Below are 9,206 nucleotides of genomic sequence, written 5' to 3' on the forward strand. Positions count from 1 at the left end.
TTCCTTCCTTTTATGGAACTTACAAACGATTATTTTCAACTTCTATTCGATTAGGAATAGGTGATAGTCGGTTAGATTATTACAAAATACTTTTATTTAAATTTCCTTTTTGAGCCAACCTTATACCTATAAATAGAGGTTCAATTTTTCATTTCAAATCATCCAGAATCGTATTTTGACAATTTCATCTCTCACACTCTCTCTCTCTCTCCAAACATTTATTTAATTTTCTCTCACTATGTTTGTAGTCTAAGTGCTTTTGTGACAAAAGTTATTTTGTAAGTCATATCATTTTTGTAATTTTATAATAGGTAGAATTGTAAAACTCACCAAGGGAACCTTTTGTGTATACCTTGGTTGAATACTGTTTAATTAGTGATTTACTTGGGTTAAAGTTAAACCCGTAAAAAGCTTATGGTTGGGATTGGGAATTTTAATCCTAGTTTAGGTTAGAGATCAGCCCGTATAAAATCTCATAGGTTATTAGTCAGCCCGGTGTTAAAATTAAGATAGATTGAAACTCAACCCGATACTTAAAAGCTCCACATGTTTGACATCAGTCTGGTGTTAAAATCTCATGGATTTTTGGTTAGCCTAGTTAAAACCAAGGTATTAAACTCAAAGATTATGGAACTCGAAGACTAATCGCTACAAGGTCTGTGTCTATGGAGAGAAGACTAACCACTTCAATCCACCATTTGGGAAGTAAGATTGTCCCATTCGCTCTCAAGCTTATTATAAAGAAAAGACGCAAACATCCACATCCATCATCTTGTATACTTTGATTGAAGATCATTCACCATTTCCTCGTATAATGGGGGTTCATGAGTCTTTTCTACTAAAAGATCTCAAAATATTATTGGAAACTCTCAAAATCAATCATTGGGGATATTAGTAGGTCCTTTTGTTTTTGACCGAACCTCTATAATTCTTGGTGTTTCTCTTTTCACTGAACTCCTTTTGTTTCCACATTTTATTTTCCGCTGCTTAGTTTTTAAAATGGTTTTAAACTCTGATTTTATTTCCTAAAGTTTTTCAAAACCACGTTTTTCTAAAGCATACAATTCACCCCTTTGTGTGTGAAGTCCAAAGTACAACAATTGGTATCAGAGTCTAACTCATATTTAAGGACTAATTGTCTTAGGAGAAAGATGACTTTTGACAAGATATTTTTTAAACACCACCACTTTTAAAAAAATAGCAAGAACTTATTTCTTCTTGCACGCTAGGTTTAAAATCATTTTTTATTCAAAGTATAAAAACTATTTTCAATAGTCTGTTATCTATACTCATAAAGTAAATAATGAAATAGTAGATAAAACCACTTTTTTAGACCAAAGAGGAAAAGATACAATTTGAAATAAGGGATCTTAAAGGTTATGGAAGGAAGATTGACCCCTTCACTCTCAAGCTCATTATGAAGAAAAGACGCAAACACCCATATTCATCGTCTTGTATATTGTGATTGAAGATCAATCACCATTTTCTTGCATAAGGGAGTTCGCGAGTCTTTCTTGCTAAAAGCTCTCAAAGTATTATTGGAAACTCTCAAGATCAACTCTTGGGGAGAAGAGTGGGTCCTTTTGTTTTTGATTGAACCTCTATAATTCTTGGTGTTTCTCTTTTACCTTAACTACTTTTATTACTACATTTTATTTTTTGCTACTTTGTTTTAAAAATGGTTTTAAACTCTGATTTTATTTCCCAAAGTTTTTAAAAATCATGTTTTTCTAAACCACACAATTCACCCCCCTCTTGTGTGAGAAGTCTCAAGTACAACACTGATCTCCTTTACGATGGTGCAGGGTGGACTTTCTTGGCTAGCAATACAACACTCATTTCAATTCAAAACTCAAGACAAGTATGGTAAAAACTGGAGACTATAGATTGTAACCTACTCTTAGCATGTGAACTATTTTTATATTTTATTTCAAATAGAGTGAATTTTGAGATGAATTGGGCCTTGGTCTATTGGGCCATTGGCCGATCCAAAATATGGACCATGATTAATAACTGATTCTTTGTGTGTTATGTGATTATCTAAAACGATATTTTGATTGACTTGAATATTTTGAATGTTTATAATTTTGATTAAAGTTAATCTTTGGATTGTGATTATTTATTTAAGACTGATTATTTAAATCTATGTTTCCAGTATGTTATGAGAACTTTAGTGTTATAGATTTAAAATAGATTAATATAAATTATATACCTTTGTTTAGAGTATATAATACTGTCTTGAAGTAATGAATCACCTATTTTTCTTGGTTAATCCATTTGTTTAAGACCCTTTAAGAAAAACTACTTTTAAGGAAAACAATTTTTTTCAATTAAACCAAAATCACTATCATGTCTTAATTTAACAGTCTGACTTTCATATATTAAATACCCGTCCCCATCTTTTAGAGTATCAACTTATATATATATGATGTTGTCTCTATTTTAGTAAAAAACATATGTAACAAATATTAGAAGTTAGAACAATAACTTAATTTCTCATAATATGGTGTAAAACTAAAAGTTTGCGCAATGTATGTGATTTATATAATTTTCATAATCCTAAGACTAATAGGAAACTAATCACACACAAAAGAATAACTAAAGTATACATTATAATATTGTGCATAATAAAAAATACAAAAGAGAGTAGATAAAACAATTTAAAAGAACCTGCTACTAAAATGCAACTTAGTTTTTATGAGAGTTTTTTTTACACGAACTTTTATGAGAGTTGAACAAAGCAAAACGTAGAAAAATAAACAAATAATTTTAAAGATTTATAGTGTCCAAAGCAAAGACCAAACATGTCTATTTATACTAATGCTAAATCAGATCCATTGATCCCTCAATAGCTAATAATAAGTGCATTTAAAAAACACAATAATATTAGAGTGAAATGAAAAAATTGTAATAGATAATATAAAAATAAAACTGACAAAATTGTGGATGTTCGAACATCTTAGCCTTAATCTTTGAATCTTTATTCTACTCCACTTCATACTCCTGGAATACAATGACATAATTAAATAATAAAACGATAAAAACATCACTTATCACTTATACACCTTCAACACATTCATTACCAGATCATACATAAAGATTTTTCCAACACCATTATCATATTCCAATCACTCTAAACATTGCATTTTTTTCCATTTGTCATTGTAGAGTAGTGTCTTAAGAGGAGAGAATGTACAATAAACATCCTTATTCACATAGTTGTCATAGGGGGCAATGATAAAACTTTCAAAATAGACAATACAAACCTTCAATCTAAATAGAAACCATTGAATAATACAAAACTTGTGCCTCTTCAAAATATCTTTTCACATATGCAATGCAATATTTATTTCACACTCATAAATATTAAAAAAGAATTATAAATATGAATAGTGTGAGAAAATCTCACATTAATAAAAAATGTGAAGGAGAATCCAAAATATATGGTGTGTCTCTACCTTCTAAATTAATCCTAATAGTATATAATGCTATATTACAATTTACACACAATCTTTTAACATATTTTTTTAATCGACTTGCATTAGATAATATGGACTAGTTTTCCACTATTGTTAAAGTAATATGTAATGTCATTACATATAAAAATATTTTTATATTTTTTATTAATTTTGTCAAATTTTATTTTCTTTATTGATTATAATTTTTGTGAGTTCACCAAATCACATGTTAACATTATATTTAATAGGACGCATATTAATTTTAACTCATAAAACTGTTTGAAAGTATGCATCAAAAAAACACAGTAGTGTGTTTTTAGTGTTATTCTTTTATTTCTTTAAAGAAAAAAGCATGAGACGTGATGAAAAATGACGTGTCCTGCGGGGGAACAATGGCATATTCGAATATTCATATTCATATTTGCATTCTAAGAACAAAAACTTCTAGCGAAATCCAACTTCACGCAAACCGGTATCTTTTTAGTCAAAAACATTTCACCTTTTTTCTTTAGTGTTCCATAAATAAATAAATATTTTATGAAGTTCTAAAAATTCTAAAATAAATATAAGTACTTAATTCAGATTTATCATTCCTTTTACTTTTTGTTATAAAAGTTTCTAAATCATACATTTAAATTATCTTTGCTAAAAATAGTTGACTGATAAATAATTTATAGTGATGATGAATGATTAATTATTATGATTAATAGTTTATACTTTATAATTGATAATTTATAAATAATAAGTTAATTCAAATATTTAATAAAATTAACGATTTAATTAATTTATAAATGACATAAAAATATATTTATTTTATTTTAAATTAAAAATAAAATTTAAAATTTATAGAGAGTTTTTATTAAAATAATAAAGATAAAAATAAAAAAAAATATGATAAATTATAAATTATAAGATAAAATGGTATTTGAAATTACATCTAAAAATTAAGTTATAAACTCATTATAAAAAACCCTTATTAAATGAGTCAAAATTATAGACCCTGGTTAAATGAGTCAAAATTATCGTATAAGTATATAAGCTATAATTTTTTTAAATTTTAATTATAGTATAAAATTTATACTTTTCAAATAGCAAACTGTTTTTACAAACCGTAAAGTCAGACACCCACAGATTAAATATTTTTGAAAAAATAATAATTAAAAGGTTTAACTATAATTAGGAAAGTTGTACTCCAATTTAGCCATTTTCACTTTTCTCTTATTTTCTCCGTCTAAAGCGACTCTTCTTAAGTTCACGTAAGTTCCTTCCTTTTAAATTAAAAAAAATCCAAAAAAGAAAAACAAACAATAAAAAACTAAAAATATCAACGCTAATAAACCCAAAAAAAAACTGTATTTATATCAAACGAACCAAGCACAACACAACACAAATTCAAAAGGCAAAGGGTTTGGTCTTCGTTAGGTTATTACTGTGACATTTGTGCAGTTACTTGCGGCTCAACCAGAAATTGTTAGGTATGTCTTTTTCTGAGATTTCAATGTTCCACACACCGTTTCACTTCTCTGCATCAATCTCATCCTTTGAATTTCATTTTGATTTTATTCATCAAATCATAGATTTAAGATTCATATTTTTAACAATCAATTTTTATTAATTTTAGTTTTTGTTTTAAATTTTAATTCTTAGATTTGAATTTGGGAACTGCATGAGATCTAAATTTAATGGTTAAATTAAATTAAATTAAATTTAACAATATACAAACATAATCAGAATTGATTTGTGATGTTTATATAGAGAGAATATATGATGAAATTTGCTGTTGATTAGTTTGTTAAGATTGGATTTTTGGGTTTGTTTTTGAATCAGAATCTGTTATAGAAAAGAAGAAGAAAGATGGGTAGCTCAGATTTCTCATGGAAATTACCGGATCATCCTAAGCTTCCAAAGGGAAAGACTATTGCTGTTGTTGTTTTGGATGGTTGGGGTGAGGCTAACGCAAATGAGTACAACTGTATCCACATCGCTGAAACACCCACCATGGATTCTCTTAAAAAGGTATAATAATAGTAATTAATAACTATACATACACCTGTTTTGTTTTTCAGTTTCTCTTTTGATTGAACTTGTTTGGGTTGATTCTGCTTAGATCTGTTGCTGTTTTGTGTTTTCCTTGAAGATGAAAATGAATGGTGGGAGCTTTTTTTTTTGTTATATTGTAGGGTGCACCTGAACATTGGAGATTGGTTAGGGCTCATGGTAAAGCTGTAGGACTTCCAACAGAGGATGACATGGGCAACAGTGAAGTGGGTCACAACGCACTCGGTGCTGGGCGTATATTTGCTCAAGGGTAATTTGAAATAGCTTCTATTCTCAATCTATTTGGTTTGGCCTCATATTTTCAATATTATGTTTTTTTTTTCTTCATTTACTCACTTCTGTAAGAACTTGGTCTTCGTGTAGCTGGTGTGGTGTTTCTTGATTTACCATTTCAGAAAATGTGAACTGATTTTGTTTCTTGAAACATTTGGATTCGCTGCGCCTATTTTTTATGTCATGGTTGCGCCATAGCAGTTCCTGCTGTGTCTTGTTCTGTGATCCTGCTATGCGGCTTTGCCTTACTGTGCATCTCGTTTTCCCCCGGACTTGCATTTTTCTGTTTGGATGGAAACTGTTTTGTATCTTGATGTCAATAAAATTTTGTTAGTGGTATTAGGATTGGTTGTTACATACTATCTTGAAATGTTTCTCTGATTCTTTCCTATTGTCTATGCATATTGACTGTGCTATCATATTCCTAGCACATGTGATGATTCGGATGTACTGATTTATGTTTTGTTTATTGTAGTGCAAAGCTTGTTGACCTTGCTCTTGAGTCTGGAAAGATTTTCGATGGAGAAGGTTTCAATTACATCAAGGAAAGTTTCGAAACTGGTACATTGCATCTTATTGGACTACTGAGTGATGGTGGAGTTCACTCCAGGCTTGATCAAGTTCAGGTGATTTAATGTGTTCGAATTTGTGTCTTCATGTTTGCAAAATTTTATGCCTTCTAAATTCTAAGTAACTATTTTTGTACAGTTGTTGCTTAAAGGGGCTAGTGAGCGAGGTGTTAAGAGAGTCCGTCTCCATATTCTTACGGATGGTCGCGATGTTTTGGATGGCTCAAGTGTAGCTTTTGTGGAAACCCTTGAAAATGATCTTGCAAAATTGCGTGAGAAAGGTGTTGATGCACAGATTGCATCAGGTGGAGGTCGCATGAATGTAACAATGGATCGTTATGAGGTATTGTGTTACATTTATCCACCATTTCATTTAAAATAATTCCACAGTTCCTTTTTTGCCTTTCTGTTTGTGTAGCTATTTGTCTTATACACTGGTCAATTTTAATATTTTTATTGAGAATGTGATTCTTTGTTGTATTGACATATTGGCTCGGAAGTTTGATAAAAGGAAAGACAGTATTTTTTTCTTCTGAAAAACCATGACTGCTTAAACCGAAGGATTAAGTTATGGGTGAAACTGCTGTGTAATCTCATTTATATATCTTATTTATTGTGAAAACATTGGAGTTATGTGTTTTCCTTTTTGTGATTAACTTTTGTATTCAAATTCTTATTTTTATACGGCAAATAATATTTTTGATGTTATATATGAATAATATAAATGATTTCAAAACAACCTGCAGAATGACTGGAGTGTTGTTAAACGTGGATGGGATGCTCAAGTTCTTGGTGAAGCACCTTATAAGTTCAAAAGTGCTCTTGAAGCTGTCAAGACACTGAGGGCAGAACCAAAGGCCAATGACCAGTATCTGCCTCCTTTTGTTATTGTTGACGAGAGTGGAAAATCTGTTGGTCCTATAGTTGATGGCGATGCCGTTGTTACATTTAACTTCCGGGCAGATCGTATGACTATGCTTGCTAAGGCTCTTGAATATGAAAACTTTGACAAATTTGATAGAGTACGTTTCCCTAAAATCCGTTATGCTGGTATGCTTGAATACGATGGTGAATTGAAGCTTCCACGCAAATACCTTGTTTCTCCCCCAGAGATCGAAAGGACTTCTGGAGAATATTTAGTTAAAAATGGTGTTCGCACTTTTGCTTGCAGGTGAGTTATTGTTTAATCTGTTGGCTTTCTCTTGAATATTGTAATAGTTTCTCACCTTCATGCCAATCCTTGAACTTGGTAAATGACTATTCTATTCTTGACGGTGAAATTTTTGTAACTATGCAACTAAAAGTCATCATGTCCTTTATGAAACTACTACCCTGATGGTAGTTTTTAGCTTAGGCGCTCTGCATTATCTAAAGCATTTGATTTTAAATGATAGCTATCATAATCACTTGTGAGTTTCTTCTTCTACAGTGAGACTGTTAAGTTTGGTCATGTCACATTTTTCTGGAACGGAAACCGATCTGGGTATTTTGATGAGAAACTGGAGGAATATGTTGAGATTCCCAGTGACTCTGGCATTACATTCAATGAAAAGCCAATAATGAAGGCCGTGGAGATTGCTGAGAAGGCAAGGGAAGCAATTCTTAGCGGGAAATTTGATCAGGTAATTAAACAAATAATCAGGTGATTTTAAGATTCATTGTCTAATGATAGACTTTTAGTTTCTATCTTAATATTTTTCTGTTGTGTAGATTCGTGTCAACCTTCCAAACGGTGACATGGTGGGACATACAGGAGACATTGAAGCAACTGTTGTGGCATGTAAGGCAGCCGACAAAGCTGTGAAGGTATGAACCGAACTTTAACTTTTGAAATTAGCCTGAACATTTCTGTAAATAATAAATATACCCTTTGTCATGTTTTTTGCGCTCTAGCTGAAAATTTGAAATTTCTTGATGCCATAATGTAATTGCAGTTGATTCTTGACGCAATTGAGCAAGTGGGTGGAATATATGTTGTCACTGCTGACCATGGGAATGCAGAAGATATGGTCAAGAGGGACAAATCAGGAAAACCTCAGCTAAAGGATGGACAAGTCCAGATTCTTACTTCTCATACTCTTGAGCCAGTAAGTTTTACGACCAAATATGTTCATTCAGTCATTGACGAGAACTTCGCATGAATTACAAGTGTCTGTCTACTAGAGATTCTTATACTTTCTTTGTTTGTTAAGGTACCAATTGCCATTGGAGGTCCTGGATTGGCTCCTGGTGTCAGGTTCCGCAACGATGTTCCCACCGGTGGGTTGGCCAACGTAGCTGCAACCGTGATGAATCTTCATGGATTTGAGGCTCCAAGTGACTATGAGACAACCCTCATAGAAGTAGTTGATAAATGAGAAACCAATAGATGATGAGTTACAAATTTTCAGCAGTTTTCAAATAATTTTGAACTTTTGATTCCTCCACAGATGTTTTTGTGGACTTTTGTCCTTATGAAATGGCTGTATCAGTCTGCGGTTGACAGAACATTATAGTAATTAATTACAGTTTTGAACGCAGTTTTTTCCTTTTGAACTTTAATTGTTGTCTTCAGTCAAAGTACTTCTAGGCACTGTGGTTACAGATCTTGACCGTTGAGTCAGATATCAAGTACTACAAGGTTACAAAAACGTTTTTGTCTAAAAAAGAACATAGAATAAGATTCTTCATGTTTGTCAACTCTGATGTCACGCTTGAATACGCTTTTTTGGTTTGTTGTCTTTTCATTTTTATGAAGAGACATATATAATATTACCAGTTAGAGTCTTGATGCTTTGAAAAAAATGGCATCTTTTGGAGTTCTAAATAAAAGAAAATAGTAATAATCATGAAAACAGTTGATTTAAAA

At 31.3% G+C, this 9,206-nt stretch overlaps 1 protein-coding gene across 1 annotated transcript; it reads left to right on the plus strand.

Moving 5' to 3' along the window:
* Positions 1 to 4,764: 4,764 nt before the first annotated feature.
* LOC127127244 (2,3-bisphosphoglycerate-independent phosphoglycerate mutase) lies at positions 4,765 to 8,893 on the plus strand. Its single transcript, XM_051056375.1, has 10 exons — positions 4,765 to 4,933; positions 5,286 to 5,474; positions 5,639 to 5,766; positions 6,265 to 6,415; positions 6,498 to 6,701; positions 7,105 to 7,529; positions 7,788 to 7,980; positions 8,069 to 8,164; positions 8,293 to 8,445; positions 8,551 to 8,893. The coding sequence occupies exons 2-10, from the start codon at positions 5,313 to 5,315 to the stop codon at positions 8,713 to 8,715; spliced, it is 1,677 nt and encodes a 558-aa protein (XP_050912332.1). The 5' UTR covers positions 4,765 to 4,933; positions 5,286 to 5,312; the 3' UTR covers positions 8,716 to 8,893.
* The last annotated feature ends 313 nt before the right edge of the window (positions 8,894 to 9,206 follow it).

The sequence above is a fragment of the Lathyrus oleraceus genome, chromosome 3 (assembly GCF_024323335.1).
Source record: "Lathyrus oleraceus cultivar Zhongwan6 chromosome 3, CAAS_Psat_ZW6_1.0, whole genome shotgun sequence".
Classification (NCBI taxonomy): Eukaryota; Viridiplantae; Streptophyta; class Magnoliopsida; order Fabales; family Fabaceae; genus Lathyrus; species Lathyrus oleraceus.